Source organism: Asterias rubens, chromosome 10 (assembly GCF_902459465.1).
Source record: "Asterias rubens chromosome 10, eAstRub1.3, whole genome shotgun sequence".
Lineage (NCBI taxonomy): Eukaryota > Metazoa > Echinodermata > Asteroidea > Forcipulatida > Asteriidae > Asterias > Asterias rubens.
The window spans coordinates 9,944,659-9,963,507 of NC_047071.1; the positions used below are offsets into that span (position 1 = coordinate 9,944,659).

Below are 18,849 nucleotides of genomic sequence, written 5' to 3' on the forward strand. Positions count from 1 at the left end.
TTTTTGTTAATTATCGAACAACAAATTAGGCCCTAACCTCACAGTTTTGATTTAACTACATGTCTACACTTCTGCCATCCATGGCATGCGTCTAAAAGACAATACTTTGACGTCATTCGTGTGATGCTTTTAAAAACAAATACCTCTGACAAGTTGCAACAAAACAGAACAAATGGAGCTCACAAAAAAAAAGATGATGCGGGTGAATGATGACATAAAGAGGCTTTTGGCAAATCTTTCTGAAAACCTTTGAAGATGGACATTTAAATCTTACCAACTTTGTGCACATCCTTTAGAAACCCAATTACATACATGTACGCATGGACCAATAAACTAGATTATTGCTCAATGATACATGAACACACATGTTGTACAGTACATGTATGTGGACAAGTGAAATCCCAAATAGCAATCAAGATGAGATTTAAAATAATAACCACTGGGCGAGCTGGTTGTTTTCTTTTCCAGTGGAATCAAAACTGAAACCCTCCTGTTTCAATAGACATTTATCTTCTGATCCACATGGGGTGGCTCTATAACGGACTATGGTTTTGGTACAAGAAAAACACAAACAAACAGTCTTTTCTTTTGTATCAAATTGTAACCATGATGTCTGTCTAAGGTAGATTTTTAGACTCAGTAACCAAAATGGTGAATAAAGTAATACAGAAATATAGTTTAATTTCTATCATAATATTATTGGTTTTAGGATTGTTTTTGTTTCAAAGTCTTGCGTGTCACACACTCCAGTAATTTATAATCAGGCTTATATAATTTTTCAATGCACATAAAACAATCAATCTTCAATGGGCTATACAAACTTCATTAAAAAGGTGCTGACATTTTCAAGAGTACAGTGTCATTTATTTTAGGTTATTGGTTTTATTGGTTTGCGGTTACACCATGTGAGTATCTACTTGCCAGGTAGAGTTTGTTCTTAGAGAACTGTGCTTATTTTCTACTACCGCTGGGGTAGATTGTTCGGGTGTTCGGGAGACTTCTCAGTTCTGAAAAGAACTGTCCTGCTTATTAACAATTACCTGGGCGGATGGTTGGTATAGAAATAGGCTGGGACTACTACTTTAGCTTATAGGATCGTAATTAACTGTACTACCGCGGAGTCAGTTCTTGGGTTGGTCTCACTATTTCGACTAGCTTGCTCTAGTCATCGTCAGGCGACAGATTGGTTTTGTTTCAATTTAAGCGTACACAGTCGGTGGATTTCCTTCCTCCACTGTTGTCCTTTCTCTACGATTATACATGTAGTCAGTCTACTCTCATGTACACTGTACACTGTAGGTGTAGATTTAAAATGCACATAAACTAATAAATCTATACAAACTTTATTGAAAAGGGTGCTGACATTTCCGTGAGTACGGTGACATGGATGATGCACAGTACAATGTATACATATTATGGTGACTCTAACAACAGGTGCAAGTTTTGTTATCCACGGAATGGGCTGGACAGAGCAATGAGGCATTTAATAGCAACCAAGTGCAAATGTAATGTAGCTTCAATTCTAATGTAGATTACAATACAAAATGATAATATTGGGACTAGAGTCGCCTGAGCTGAAGTGGAAGCCCGAGTTGGTAATGTTGCAGACAGCCTAGGATTTTAATCCTTGATGAAAACGACGGGTGAGTTAGGTCACTTGGCCCAATAAAAATGAGAGTTCAGAGGTAGGCCTACAATATGCAGGAATTTCATTACCTTACTGCATACTGCGTACCATGAATACATGTATACGACGGTTTAAAAAAAAGTACAGCCCCCATTACAATTTGAGGATGAAGCTGCCACAGACGTCTTTGCCGAATGATAATGATGATGATTTTGGGTGGGTCCAAGTGCCACAAGTATCAAGAAATCCATTTTGATGCAGATGAATGTTTGATACAAATATTCCTTTGATAAAGATATATCTTATGCTCAAGGAACTCATGTTGTGATTATTGTCGTTTTGTAACTAAACAAGTGTTGCCAATCAAGACTAGCACTAAAAAGAGGGCGCCGAGCAAGTGTTTCTAAGGTTGGTCTGAATTAGCAGCTACAGCTACATGTAGGGCTACAGCTGGATTTCTGTTTCATCATGCGTTGAGGTTCCGGACATTTCTTTGTTTGTTTGTTTACATGATCTGCCATCCAGGGAACCTGGCAAACCTCCACAGGGGGGAAATAAACGCCAAGCTGGTAACACCCAATCCAGACCCTCTCAACGTCTATTATTATGAACTGCACAAATCAAGAAATTGTTAGCAACACCCTTGTTAAAAAATATATAAAAATGTTTCAACTAAAGCCGTGGCTGTAGAAGCCAATTCGGATACAGCTTTAAATCCTACAGTTGGTCACAGGGGAAAAATTGGAAGCAAAATGGAGGTGTTTTTAATGTATGTGACTAAATAACACTGAACCCATGATTTATATGTTGTACTGTTCCACCTCCAGGGATTTTGTTTTTACAGTAAATTGACTTGACCTAGCACTAGAAGTAGATTGCATGGTGAGAACATGACAATGTGTGAAACTTGGTGTCTAAAATACATTTGATCACAATTTACATAATTTATGATCACCATTTATTAGTAATGTTGAGTGCCAGACTTTCAGCAGGTTTTTGAGCTTGGTTTACAGGTTTCAGCAAGAAGTATTTGTACAAGAAATGAAATGCACACAAACTAAATAATGTACATAGTTTCACAGCCCTGACATTAATATGGATTCCACAAAAAAAGAGCTCATACGAAGCAAACCAAAATAAATTGGATAAAACCAGAAAATTTGGGCCAACAAATTATTATGTGTACATACATGTACATGTTGTGTACCCTTCATCTATAACTTGGGTCCAGTTCATTAGTTGCTTACGCACAAACGATTTTACAATCTAGCTGAAGCACAAACAAAATCATAAAGAACGTGTAGGCCTACTGGTACCAGCAGAAGGTTACCAGGTGCCTGGTCCCCCGCTTAATCCTTAGAAGTAATCTTTTGCTATAAAGCAGCTTACAAATAAATGCCCTTCTTTTAAATTTCCTTATTTATCATATTTTGTATAAAAACAAAGACGAGGGAACTGAAGCATAAAAACTTGATTATTGTAAGACCGAAACACCTCACTGGACCATCACTGTATCATCTTACACAGTGACATGCATCATAATGGGACGTTGTGTGTGTGGAGCTCCCCCTGTACAATTAGATTGTACACTCCAGTATGATTCATACAGCACACACACACTGGGATAGTTTGATCAACACTATGAATCATCATTCTTCTGCCCCAGCACCAAGGTGTGCTCTCTATCCCTGCCACCTCCATGGTCAAACAACCTTGATGATTGGGTCAAGTGGACAATGGATCTTGGTCCGAAATAAGATGGACAACTTGCAGCTGATCCCGTGGTAGTCATCACAACTTTACCTCGGGAGATAATGAATCAAATGACAAAGCAGCAGAATTCCTTCTTTTGTTCCTGCAGTAATTTTAACCCACCCAAAAAAAAAAGTCCCAATATGGTGCCCTGAGGCACTTGTATCCTGTTACAGACATCCAAACTGGTGTATTCTAAAATTTCCATTTATTTTACAACACATGCTTTAGAAACCACCTACGAGCATGACAGCACTGAATATTACATGTATGTGTACAATAATGTCAGATTTCAAGGGAACATTATGATGTAAATCTCTGGGTATTTGATATGCAAGACGTGCCCTTTTCCGATTTCCAGTGGGGCCCTGAACGCATTTTTTGGAAACTTTTTCACTAATGCACACACAGGAATGAAAACAATCTCATAACCCCTGGTCTTAGCATGGAATTGTTTTCACATGTTTATGTAATTTACCATGTACACCTGGAGAAAAAAAGACAAGCTACCAAAAAGAAAACTTGAACTGATTTATTGAACTAAAAAAACAAGTTTTTAATGGCGGAAAAATGCAAGACATCGGGGCCCAACTTAGTGGATCTGCTTACTGCCGAATTCTGCACTTACGATCACTATTCTCAGCTTGATATTGTACAAGCGCCAAATTTGTGCGCTAGCCGTGGCGAAGATGCCTCGAGTTACAAGCAGCACACACGCCAACAAGCACAAAATATTTCCCCACTAACCCATGAAATACACTTGATGTACATTGTAAGCGCAGAATTCCCTGCTTCCGCAAGCACTGATTCTTGGCTTAAAGACAATGGACACTATTGGTCATTGTCGAAGACCAGTCTTCTCACTTGGTGTATCTCAACATATGCACAAAATAACCAACCTGTGAAAATTTGAGCTGAATTTGTCGTCAACGTTGTGAGATAATAATGAAAGGAAAAAAACCCTTGTCACGCGGTGTTGTGTACATTTAGATCGTTGATTTCGAGACCTCAAATTCTAAATCTGAGGTCTCGAAATCAAATTGCCTGAAAATTACTTCATTATCGAAAACTACGTTACTTCAGAGGGAGCCACTTTCTCATAATGTTTTATACTACCAAAAGCTCTCCATTACTCAATAACAAGTAAGGTTTTTTGCTACATACATATTTTGAGTAATTACCAATAGTGTCCACTGACTTTAATGGTAAAAAGCAGAGCCATGCAGTTTGGCCCACTTTAAATGATCGACTCGTGGATGTCAAGTACCTTTCCGCAATGGGTATACATGTAGGCCCTACAGAAACTGGAGAGGCCAATATTCTATGCAGGGGAAAGAGTGTAGCATACACATGCAGCAAGCATACATGTATTGAGATTCTCACAGTTCAAGGAGGCCATTCAGGATCTTGTCAAAACTGTTCCAAAGTGTGGGAAAGTGCAAAGAAGAAAAAAATTGAAGATGGAAATTCAATTTTCAGATGTGGGACAAAAACTTCAAAAATGGAGAAATCATCAATTAAAGGGCAAGGTATCAAAAGAAAAAGAAGACAAAATATCCAGGCCAATCTGGCTAGGATCCCAATGTAATAGCCTACATGTAATCAAAAACTTCCCAAAAGAGAAGATGCCGGACAGGTTTTGTAGCAATGTTCATACAGTACACATTTGTTCGGTTAGCTGAACATTGTCCAGGTTAATTTGTTTACATCATAAATATTATAAGAACTAGAGGGCGCACTTGCCTATATACGCACCCCGGCATGCGCGCAGGCAGCCATTTTCTAAGTTGACAACACAGCCATCTCACAGCGTGTGTTTGTGCGGCCATTTTAAAAGTTGAACAAACAGCATCGCGTGAGCATTAAAAAAAAAAACTCAAACGTGTATTTCATATTCAGCGCGCGTACAGAATAGCGCGCTTGTCATCTTGCGATCCCGCAGGTTTGTGCAAGCAGCATCACCAGTGGGCCCTCTAGTGCTTATATATAACTCTATGGTTTACATGTACATCTCCATGCATAACTTTACATGAGATGAAATACATACACCCATGGCATTCTTAGTCATGCAATGGTTGGGATCATAACAGTTGATTTGTGTACAATGGTATGCTTGATGACTAGCGTACAACCCGATGACATTCCTATGACACCCATAATATTCAGCGTACCACTCGGTGGTAGCAAAATGGGTGGAGTATGACACATGGACGTAATCAAAATATATGACAATGAATCAGGCACTGTGCAGAACATAACAAAAACTTCTGATACTGTACGTACACGTAATATCAGTTATACATGTATTATTTGCAGTGTGTTTTTAGGCATTCACTGATCTCTGTGTTTATAATCAGTCAAGGACTTGTTTACTGTCATACTTCAATATTCAGTATACAAGTTCAGAAATGAAGTGTGGGTATGTAATATTGTGTATTGCATGTCTAATGCAAGGAAATTTTCCTCCACAGTAGGACCAATAAACTGAATTGAATTGATTAATTTCAGCTGTGTAACAATATGTGTATTTTGTTTTCTTGTTATTATTATTATTATTATTATTTTTTTTTTTTTTTTTTTGGGGGGGGGATGGGGTATTGTTTGGGGACGGATATTATGATTACCCACCAAAAACTTCTCTAAAAAAGGTAGCATTTTTGTTCATTCAATGCCTTTAGGGATACCCAACGGAGATTTCCCAAAAAGTAACGGATGCTGAATTTGCGGCTAGAGTTGTGGCTCTGGCTTGACTGCCGCATCATCATGCATTGAAGTGTAAGGCAGCCGACAATTCGGATACGGCCCACCTCTACATATACACGATGTGTGATGGTGCACACGTCATAGGCAAGAGAACAAGTACCTGAAATAAGCTTGACGGACAAGGTGATGACTTGCAACCATAAGGTAAAATGACCTACATAGTAGGATACAAAATAACCAAATTACAGCCAGAGAACAATTAAGCTGCTAATACACATACTGTACAGCCAATAATAAAGGCATACACTGTACATAGTTCTGTACCTCTGTGTATGTAGGTTGTACACTAAATGTATACCTTCTAAAAATGTTTTGAATAAAAATATTGAAAGATTTGAATTATCAGGAATATGGCTTGAACTGAAACCAGGGCCCAATTGTCACAGAGCTGATTTTACTTTTACGTAGTACGCACATAAAAACAACTGAACACAAATCAATGGTGCTTTCCAGGAAAAAAGCTACTGTTATTACATTGTAGTGTTATAGCCAGCAAAACACAACGTCCAATGTTCTGTTTTCACTGACATCCTGCATATTTTTTTGGCTCAGCATTACATGTAGGTTGTTTTTAAAGTACTATTGCCTGCATCAGATCTTCCAAGGCAAATTTACAAAAGCCTCCGGCCCTGTGTATACATCCCATCAACATTAGGTTTCCCATAGAAACACCCTTAGCAACAGCAGTAGCCAGAGCCAGAGCGCCCCTATGGACGACCTTGGTTTGTAGTAGTTTTTACTGCGTAAATGTGACACAGGTTTTTACACTATTAAGCCCGGTTCATACTTCCTGCAAATGCGAATGCAAAGCGAATTTGACGGGAATTTGACGTCACACCCTCCTTTCGCAGCGATATTCGCAGGTGAGTAGAGCAGAGTTCAACTGAGCTGCGAATTATTCGTTGCGAATTTGTGACGTCAACATTCGCTTCGCATTCGCTTCGCATTCGCATGAAGTATGAACCAGGCTTTATGCTGTAATGTCACTGTCAAGCACAAACAGTCCACGTGTGCGCCCAACCACAGTGCGGTAATCTTCAAATTTTCTGAAGCAGCACTTTAACGGAAGAAGAAGAAGAAGAGAAAAAGATGAAACTTGATATTCTGTACAAAATGTAAAATCAGAAATTTACCACAATTTGTCAATACAAGCACAATAGAAACTTCCATACTTATACTGCCTGATGGCAGTAACTTAATTTTAAAAAGGTATTTTTAGATTTGAAGTGCATGTCCAAATATGGGTATTGTCTTTAAACAAACTGCTGACACTGTGAGTAAAACAAAAACAAAATTCTGTAAGTGAATGGAAACAAATGCTTAGTTTAAAAAGTCTCAGATACTTAGTAACAATACACAATGGCTAAAGTATTTATCAACCGACCAGTTTGGTCAGCCATTCTTGCTAGCTGGGCACAATGTCATCATGGAGTAAATGTAGAGCTGCTAACAATTTTTTTTTTTCAGTATAGATTATGCAAGTACAACGAAAGGGTGCGAAGGTACCTTTCAAACTAACATTGACACAAACTGTGGCTGGTATCCTGCTCATTTTTGCGTAGCAGACAATTGTCATATTTATATAAAGCACTATTGGTAATTGTCCAAATCCAGTCTTCTCACTTGGTGTATCCACCCCTGTGAAAGTTTGAGCTCGATTGGTCGTCGGAGGTGCGAGATAACTCAGTGTAAGAAAGAAAAAAATACCCTTGTCACACAAAGTTGTGTGCTTTCAGATGATTGATTTCGAGACCTCAAATTCTAAACTTGCAAGGTCTTGAAATCAAATTTGTGGAAAATTACTTCTTTCTCGAAAACTACGTTACTTAAGAGGGAGCCGTTTCTCACAATGTTTATAGGCCTACTATCAACCTCTCCCCATTACTCATTACCAAGTGAGGTTTTATGCTGATAATTATTTTGAGTAATAACCAATACATTTTGTAGTGTCCACTGCTTTTAAAAGCATTGTCGCTTGTTCCATTATGTCTGTACAATAACAAAAGATGGAAGCAGACAACTTTAATAATAATAGACAATGGATTTTTCCACAATTATTCTAAATTGTGTCAGACATTTACAATTACATGTAGACCATAAAACCAAACAATTTACTTGAGGGTACATCCCAAAAACAAACTCACTGTTTCCTTTGTTGACACCATCTACATGAAAAAACACCAAGCATACTCAATGCACCCTGTGATAAAATTTAGATTCACAAAATTTGCATTTCAATGACAATGTCATTGAGTAGATCATGGAGATATGGGTAGACCCAGGTGTATGCATTAAGCCCATTGTTTGTCCCGAGGACAAACAGAATAAGTTTCTGCATAACAACACAGCATGGCTCATTGAACATCAATGGAAAGCAAAGAACAAAACCGGTGTAAAATTAATATCATTTTGATTATCATACAAAGTATGCAGGTTTTTTGGATGCAAACATTTTGTAATTTTTTAGGGCAGGGCCACTTAAGCCTTCAATAGTGTGCAAATAACGAAGGGCACCAAGGCCATGGGGGGAAAGGGCACGACAAACTTGGCCGTAAAGTTTGGTTATTTTCGAGGGGCAACACGGCCACTCGATGGCCGTCGTTGCTGCCCTGAAAGTCCACTGAAGTTGTGTATGGGTTTCTCTGTAGTCTGAGCAGACTAGACAAAAAAGAAGTTGGACAACTAATAATAATTACCAGAAACATTGACAAGTAGACATGTCCATTTAGTACTGGTACATCAATATGGCTGTAAAGAGTGGGCTAGAAATACACTGTGAAGCAAGGACTCTTCGGTTATAAACAAGTTTACTGACACCAGCCAACCTTCAAGCACTGTAAAAGCCCTAGACCATTACAACATGTACCAGAGACATCACAACAAAGATCAGAACACTAGGATTAAAACCACATCAGCTGAGTGACATGGTCAGCTGGTCAAAAGGAACAAAGGTATTGTACACCATGTACACTGTGCTTAAATGCACTGTGCATGAGGTATTTGTACTGTGTACTGAGCAACCTATGCTATACATGGTCTATGCACTGTTTATTATGATGTAATGCATTGGACATATTGAATGTCAACACAATTTGATCAATGGAAGTTCAACAGTTAGTTTTCATTGTTTTGTACATGTACAAAACAATGAAAACTAAAACAATGAAAACTGACTGTTGAACGTTCATTGATCAAATTGTGTTGACATTCAATACGTCCGATGCATTACATCATAATAAACAGTGCATTGCATTTTTTTTACAGAATTTCCAATTTCCAATTCACATCCTTTACAAACATCATGTAATTAAGTTTGTGAGTTCACTTTGTAGATTATGTAATGACGCTATGCATTTTGTACTTTCCCTTTATGCTAACAGGAAATATGAGTCCAATAGACAAACTTCAAGTGAGACAGGAGGCATTAAACAACACTTGAAAGCATTTCACCCAAGAAACAAACCAAATCTAGCCCTAACTAGCTAATAAACATTTCATACATGGAGTAGTTAATTCCTGTAGAACTGAGAAAGTATAAGCGAGACCGGAGGCATTAAACGATACTTGAAAGTATTTCACCCAAGAAACAAACCAAATCTAGCCCTAACTAGCTAATAAATAATGGCTTCACACATTGAGTAGTTTATTCCTGTAGAACTGAGAAAGTATAATTATCAACATTTCTAAATATTTCAGCAAGGAAATGGGGGGGGGGGTGCTTTTATTCACATTTGATCTTCATTTCAAGTGCAGTTTTCAATTTTCCAAAGGCATATAATGAACATTTCCTGTTCAACAATTCAAATTCAAAACTTACATTCTAACCTTTTCAGAAGCTTTCATCATTGTAGTATGCAACAAAGAATGAAATTATAAACAAACATTACAGATTACTTAAATGAAAATGCCATGTTCCTGCAATTCAAATTTTCTTCAATCCAAAACCGAACCAAGAGGTCAGGTAAAATGGTGGTCAATCCTCAACGACTTTCTTAAAATTGACCCAGAACTGTAACGCCTCCTTATATTACAATACACTGTACATAATTTAATTTTAAAGCAATGCATAAAAAGGAGCTTTGCTGCAGGTTATCTAGGATTTTACACGATTTTATGTAATGAGCACTGAAAATCTTCTGTAAGTCCAAGTATTTATCCATAAAAATCTGGCAGATTATAAGTGTTTAGCTTTTCCCCATAAATACTGACAATGCAGAAAAGCCTACAGCATGTATGCTTAGTTTTTTAAAGGGCAAGGATATACTTTATGACCGCATAATCAGAGTAACTGCTGACCCAAAACTGTCTAATATGTTTTGAAAATTATAACAATTTGTACAAAATCTTGCTCACTGACATTCGTTTTAAATAGCATTATTAATTGAAGATATGTGTGATTCTCTATTTTGTTCACCTTTATAAAACAGTTTTTCTAATCCATCAATTTCCTTTGGTTTTGATAAATCCAATCAAAAGGAGATTTCCAGGAGCCAAAAAGACAATGGTTTCGGATCATGCCTTTATATTTAATGTAAAGTCACTCTCATTCTCAATTGTTCCCCACAGACAAACGACTTTACTAATTGATTGTGACATGCCTTGCTTTATCAGGAAACATCAAGTCTTGTTATGACAGTAAGTGCCCAAGTGCTGAAGGGCAAAATTGCATGCCTCTACACAGTTGTAGCTCTACTGCATCAAATCAACACCAGCATCATGAGTACTGTGTGCCAAGAAATAATTACACTTTACTTGTGAAAAGTCCTTGGTAAAACACGTTGGGGTTGCAAGCTCAACAAGCGACAATTCCTTGCTAAACTGTGAAACATGTATAAATAACTAGTTATTTCTTTCCTCCATGGTATGACAAAACTTGTTTTTTTTTTTTTTCATAAATCTTCCTTGTTACACTACAGCAAGCATGGAGTTACACGAAGTCCTCTATTGCCCCTGGTCTTGGCCTTAGTGCCCCTTTAATAAATGATCCCCAAAGACTAATTTTCAATAGAAAAGCCCTGCACAAAATATTAACGACCTTGCCCTCACAAAGATGAAATTCAATGCATGACTACAGTGTAAACATGCCTTGACGACAGCCCTAAATTAGAACCCTCAAAGTGTCTGTTTGTTTATTGGTCAACCCTTCGATTGTTTCAATCCTTAAAACTAGTCCATACAATATTGATTTCAAAAGGTGGTCATGTTTTCTTTTTGAGATAAAATTGCGGAAAATCCGGAGTGAGTATGTCCGCGCAGAAAGAACAATTTCTAATCGGAATACAAATAATCTTAGAAGCATCGGTAACTCTTCTTTCAAATTGTTGAGATACAAAGAGCTATACAATGTACGTACATGTACGAGTATGTATCATTGAGACCAACTGGTCTCAGTTTCTGAATCCATCATTTTGGCAATTGGATACATTTTTAAAAGGATTTGGGATTGGGTAAGGGTGTGTTCATGTACTTAAATTTTAAAGGAAAAAGTTTTACTCAATTATGGTGAAAAGAATTAACCTCATTAAATACAAATCTCTTGTGGTACATTTTGTGGACAATACATGAACTGATGCCACAAGGGAAATCCCAGCATCTGGTGGCCCTTTAAAATCAATAAATTTAGCCATGAACTTTCATAATAAACGATCCTAATAATACACTGGGAAAAAACACAAACAATGGTAGTGGTACAATGTACATGGTACACAGTGTAAGTAGATGGCCTGGTGACAATATAATAATGTGAGTGTTCATTTTCAAATACAGCTAGGCTTTAACGTTTGTACCCTTGAATTGAAGAGTATTACAACATTGACTGTTTTTTTTCATACACTGAGGTGTACATTTGTACATGATGTACACTTTTATGTTTTTGAGTCCTGCTTGTTCATATGGCTATAGACATTCAGGCTATTAAAATCCTTTTTTTTTCCAAGGGCAACAGAATCAAAAGAAAATCATCTGCACAAAGTAACATCACATTTTATTTTAACGACATGGGTCGTACATGTACATGAAATGTCAGCCAATTTCAGTTACATGTACAGACACTTCTGATAACATTTGTGTAAAAACATGCACAAATACCCCTTTGATTAGGACGTTCATTATAAAAACAACTGAATATGGAACCGTGTATGCTGAGCCTATTCTAATGCATAAATTCAGATTACAATGCTTCAGTTCACCGATGCCCAAGGGGATCATTATGAGGTTACACGAAGACCCCGTTTTAAAATTGTTTTATTGGTTATATTCAGTTTAATGCAAACTATAAAGATAGTGAGAAAGACATGGATTCTCCAGACACATCCACCGTCCATTTCATTAACAATAAGATTGCTCCAAAGTCATATTTATAAACATTCCCTTTGCGATACAACGTATGTAATCGAATATTTTATGTAAAAAAAAAAGTAATCAAACATGTACAATGAATTATTCCAATATACTAGCTACCGGCGCAGCAAGCTGAGCAGTCTAGTGCTCAAGAAAGGCAAAGGTCGAGGTCAAATCCCACCAAAAGAATTTTTTGTTCACAGGACTCGAGGGGAAAGTACCGAAAGTTTCCAGTGCTTTTAAAACACAATATAATGTAAATCATCAAAAAAATCATGCATAAAAAACCATCTGCTCAAAATCATAACATTCCGCTTTTGATTCCGTATCTAGATACTGTAAAACGCCTTATGAAGTTTTTCATTGCTCTTGTGACAAAGCTGTACAATCATGTTACTGATGCTAAAAATGTATGCCAACTGTAAATTTACTACCAGCATTTAGTGTCAGTGTATAATCTAAATTCTCAATATTCACTAGATCCACAAATTAAAACTAAACTTTTATTATGAAACTAAGTGAGTTTGATTTAACAGTATAAAGCCAGCCATCACTCTGGCCTGAACACAGCTCAGTCACTCATCATTCAATGACTAAGTAATGATGCATACTACTACCGTAATTTTCGGATTATAAACCGCGGTTTATATGTTGATTTTGACATTTTTCCGGGCGGCTTGTAAGCCGACGTATAAATATTTAAGAGAAAAAACGGCATTTTTAAAAAGAAAGATCGTTTGTAAAATATTCTAAATAATGTTTTTGTTTTTTTTTAAACGAGAACAAAAACCTGCCTGTGTGATGACAAAAACCTGTTGAAAATCCCACCACAATTGTATTCCATGTTTTCTTTGTAAAACGTTTATCAACCGCCCTCAGCTAGCTAGCTCCCCCTTTCAGCGCAACTCGAATTAGACTAGACTGGTGCCCGTCTATTTATCCTAGCGATCTCTACCTGCTGACGTCAGACATTCAAGCTATACTCGTGTCTCAGCGAAATAGACTCGTCCCCTGTCTATTTTTCCCACGATCTTTATATATACTGACGTCAGACATCCAGGCTACACTCGTGTCAGCCAGCGGTTTCTTCAGCTCAACCACGCACACCGCAACAGCAGAAAGGTGAATGGACGTACGCAAAGAACTATGCCGCTCCGGGGGGATCAAACAAAACGTTTTCAACCTGCCCTGATTGTTGAGTACAGTAACATTGGGAATTTTATTTCCAGGCGGCGCAAATGCGAGGGCGTAGCGCAACCCGTCGGCGAACATCGCTCAATACGGTGCCACCAACATCTGCTGTGCAATCTCAAGATTGAGCAGTGCAATTAACAGATTGCTAGCTTTATGAACTCGCATGTGTGTACATGTGCTTAATGTGCACGCTGCATGATACATTACTACATACACACACGCTACGTCCGTCCGCCCGTCCGTCGTTGCAATAATCTATTGTGGATCCTCGTTGTGGGACTACAATAAAAGGGGAGGGAGAAACACCGGCCAACCACCCTACTTTAATTCCCTTATTGAAAGACCCATTTCAACCTTATTTCCCGTTTACTCCGATGTTTAATAAAAGTGAATCCCCTGTCCTTGTGATTACGCAAACAATAATGTAGCGCATTTTGTTTCATTACTACCGCTATACAATAAAAGTGAGGGAAAAACTTTTGCCGTCCCCATTGTTATTTCTTTTATATTTTATAAAGGAATTTTGCATGTTTAAAAAATGTTCCTATATACATTGTAAACAGAAACAACAGTCATATACAATACTCTCGTTTGTGTTGTGGCAGCCCTGAAAAGGACCGTTTGGTTTTGGTTTTGTCTATTTTCTATTTAAACAAAACGGAAGGCAAAGGCTTCCTTGGATATAAATCTTCGCACTGTTTCTTTATCACTCACTGCTTCTGCAGACGAATCCTATGTTAAAACGATGGTACGGCCACGCACTGTCTGAAGTTAATTTTTATTGCAAGCAACACGAACTCACTTACCTACAAATAAAATAGGATTAAACTTTGTCAATTTTTAAAATTAATATTGGATTTTTTCAGTATCACAATAATAAACGTATTTTCAGTTGTAACTTTCATCAATAATTATCCAACACGAACAATGATGTGGTCCCGCAAAGAGGGTGCTGCCAGCTTACAAAAAGAATGCTATCCTATAATAGATCATTTCAATTCAATCAATAGTGTAAACTTCAATACATTTCCGCTTTAATTACGACGCAACTCCCACATTGCGGCAACTATACAAGACTGACTGATGTGCCGCCCGCCTGTCAACTGCACATCGCCACAATGAGGAACGCAAACAAGCACGGCCCCTAAGTGTTCACGCATGCGGTGATTGGCCGTTTGATGATTGGCCATTGTTGATTGGCCGGTGATAGTTCCGTTCATAAAATCTTGGCTAGACTTCGGACGGATCGAGTAGAGCGGCTGCCCATTGTACAACGGGGAGCTTGAACGTCTGACCCACGCTTTGAGGCTCGGGGCCCAGTCTAATCAAACATGAACAACTTTTGTCAACAGAGGGCGATGCGATGCAGGGCAAAGTTCAACTATTTCTCGGTGTGCGTTGCCGACCGATCTTTGATTCACGGAGAGTTTGTTGCCAAAGAAGTTCACAAAACATGGCCAACACAACCGATCATCAAATCTCAAATTCTTCAAAAGGGTTGATGATGGAAAAAAAATATAACTCAGGACTGATAGTGTGAGATAAAAAATCACCCGTAACGCGGCAGGTTTGCGTACTTCACTTCCGTGTTTTGAGGTTAGTTTTTTCATGTTTTTTTATTTTGATCGTGGTTTATATGTCGCGCGGCATATACGCCGACACCTAAATATTTTTTTGTATATTTTGAGGAAGTGCGGTTTATACGCCGCGCGGTTTATAATCCGAAAATTACGGTACTTAGCTTCTAGATGTACATGTATATTGTATTGTACACACATTAGTCCCTGCTACTGTACATTACACCGTCAATTAAAGAAGCTTTCTCCCAGTAGCTGTGGTTGGCTTGGATCCTTAACGAGGGCATTTCCCCTTAGAGGGATTGCCCTTTACTCTCTCTATCTCTCTCTCGGTCTCCTGGCTTGGCTCCGGGCAAATGATTCACATTCACCCTAGTACATGAGTACAGTCAGGCAAAGTTCGCAGAACCTCAGCCATTTTTTTTTTTTAAAGGGAGTGTGCGTCACGTACTGTATGTGTTTGTGTAGTTCAAGTGTGTGATGGGTAAAAAACATTTTTCTGAACTGGGTCATGTTTATAAAATAGCTACATGCTACATGTATGTACCTTTTATAACATGACAGTTTATTCTGTGACATTAACTGGTACGTAAATGGTATAAAAAATAGGTGTGGTTAATTTGTATGGCGAATTTGTGAGTTAAATTTGTGTTAAATTGGTGTATTAAATTTGTGTGCTTTACATTGTGTTTACAATTGTATTAAGTACAGGGTCACCGTCAGATTTTTTTTTTACTACTGTCTATAATCTTAGTTTACAGTGTACCATAATATGATGTATGTAATGTGTATTCACCTCACACAGATGCCGGAAACTAGTCGCGGAAACTTACTGTACTTCCTTAAATTCACAGTGATCTGTTCCAGGAAATCTTATATCAAAATATGAATCAGGGAAAATAAAAGAATGACATGACCAAGAAAACCCTGCAAAGTTGTATACATGACTGAGTCACTTTTCCACCTTTTTGAGGAAAGACTGTTTTTTGGGTTTTTTTTTTTTTTGTAACATTTTTAACGAGTTGTGTTTACAAGAGTGTTTTGCTTGTTGCCTGTATTCTCGGAAGCAAACTGGTTAAAGTGCACTGCAAAACTCATGTTTAAATATAAGCTCTAAAGGGTTGACTGTACTTTACAGTTTACACTCACATGATGTAAAATGTTTAAAATTATCAAACAATCTGCCCAGTTCTCAACAATTGCGCACATAAGAGATATTAAATTTGCATCGGGGATAAGGAATATAAATTTTGGTTTTTACCCGCTGCCAAAACATAGGATTCAAACTGCCTCGAGCTACCGGGCAACCTCGGTAGTCTACATGAAGTTGGTAAGACACTGCTCTAGAATTGCAAGGGTTGTGGGTTCGAATCCCACCCAAGTAACATGCCTGTGATATTTGTTCACAGGACTCGGGAAAATACTGAGTATACAGTGCTGTATGGGTAAAAACTAAAATTAAAATTGCACACATGTTATAAACAAGAACATGTTTATAGGCCTATACTCCCAATGTATACTTTCAGACAAATGCTACTCTACAAGCAGTAATGGACAACAAGAAACACATGACATAGCATCCATCGATGCTTCACAACAACATTTTTTCTAACATACTAAAAGGGAAAAACTCTGAAACCATCCAAAAAAGTTTCAACGTGTGAATGGACCAGCAGGCCAACGTAGTCAGGTTGGTCAGTACATGTACTGTACCAGTAGATTTTGACTTTAACAAAGAAAACAAAGTCAACCCCAACCCCAATGCAGACATCTTTGGTTTATAAACAAAGACTTGTATTATACAATGTACTGCCACTATAACATGGTCAAGCATGATGCTTACACCAACAGCAGGTTATGCACCATGTTGCCAAGGTTTCTTGTCAATGCCTTGGTGCCCCTAGAGAAAAAGTGTTGGCTCTTACAGGTTACAACCATGGAGGAAGGGGTGAAGTGCCTGCAGAAGTGGTCCCACAAAATTGAGTTTTACGGATGGGTCAAATATTGAATTTTAAACATTTATTCACAGGGCAGGGACAAATTCTTCCTCCATCATGTTACATTACATATGTAATACATTGTACTTTGTAGGAACAAGATCTGGCCTGGTATGTAAATTTATCGAGCATGTATGGTTCACATAATTATTTTATATGTAAGAAAATTACGTTCTAAACATTTTCAGGAAATATGCCATACACGTAGTAGTATGACTGTTACTTTTTCACTCTTTAACACCAGTATCATTGAAAGCGACCTTCGACTCAGATAAATTTTGCTTTTTGGGGGTCGTAATGAATGAAAAAGTGTGTATGTGGAGTGGACTTGTCATAAATGGTTGGAATGTTTCCAAAGTCTGAGTTCAACTGTGATTGAGCCGAGTGAGTTTCAATGTCTGTTTTTTTTTGTGTTTTTTTTAGTACAGACAGTAGGCCTGAAGTCTTTTGTTTTTAATTAAATAAAACCACTGAAAAATATAAAATCAACCTCAAACTAACTTCTAAGCAAGGATTAAAGACAGTACATTTATTTTATAAGTCAATAAAGGCAGTACAAATTATACGACACTAAAAAATGAACAAAGCCAACCAAATTAAAAAATAACAAGGATTTTTAACCATAGTTTAAGTTCATCCATGGAGGTAGAAACATGTCATGGTAGAAACCCATCCATGTCATATTAACTTAGGTTTATCGCAAATAGAAAAATATCAAGAGAGGGTGCTGTTGAACCCACACAAAGGTATAGGCGTTGCGTGCACAAGTCGTAGAAACTGCATAGCAACCGCCCCATATTCCTTCCCACAATGCATTGCGGTTCTGTATTGCAATAAACCTTATTCGGATGTCAAAACTTGCGCTTCACTTTACTGTGGAATTTTGTTACAATGATCGATAGGCCTACTTAACAATCAAGAGGCCTATGAATCTGTAATCAATTTCCTTCCTTGAAATTTATGCTGTTTTACTGGGGAAAAATTGTAAACAAATAATGGAACTGAAGAAATGCCGGATGAACAAACAAAGAAACCATCAGATACAGACAAGTTACCTTTCTGTTTCAAAATGATACTTAATGGTTAACAAAATGACGTTATAGGGATTCAAAAATCACCACAAATATTGGGCGAAAAAAAACAAAAATTACCTTAAAATAACCCCCTTCGTAGAGCGTTTCCGGTGGTCCGAAAATCGCCACTTCCCATTCGAACAGATTAGCTTCATTCGGTAGTGTTACTGTGAAACCTTCGACTGGCTCGTCGTGTATTTTCTTTAGTTCTAAACTCAGCGCTCTCAGGGCAGCGGACGGCGGTGTCGTGGCCATGTTCTGTGACACAACGATTCCTTTCCCCGCCGCTAACAACAAATGATCAAAATCCAGCCGATTCTTGTCGTCACTTCCAAGTTTTGGGGTTCCTTTTTTTCTTTTCCTAGAGATCTTCAGCCAGTGTATGTGTGTAGTGTTGTTGTTGCAATGGCGAATGTAGAGATGACGTCACAGAATAAGGACAATCCGGAAATGGCCGATCAAGGCCGAAAACCTCATCGGCTTGTGTACGGTGAATGAAAGAGTCTAAACTTCTTTTTGGAAAGAGA

General features: G+C 37.8%; 1 protein-coding gene across 1 annotated transcript in view; it reads right to left on the reverse strand.

The window, feature by feature from the left end:
• Positions 1-18,750, reverse strand: part of LOC117295432 (ubiquitin-conjugating enzyme E2 R2-like) — a 28,275-nt gene extending 9,525 nt beyond the window's left edge. The window contains exon 1 of the mRNA XM_033778087.1: positions 18,401-18,750. Coding sequence (XP_033633978.1) covers positions 18,401-18,577 — 177 coding nt within the window. The 5' untranslated portion in view covers positions 18,578-18,750. The remainder of the gene's footprint in view (positions 1-18,400) is intronic.
• Between the last annotated feature and the right edge of the window lie 99 nt (positions 18,751-18,849).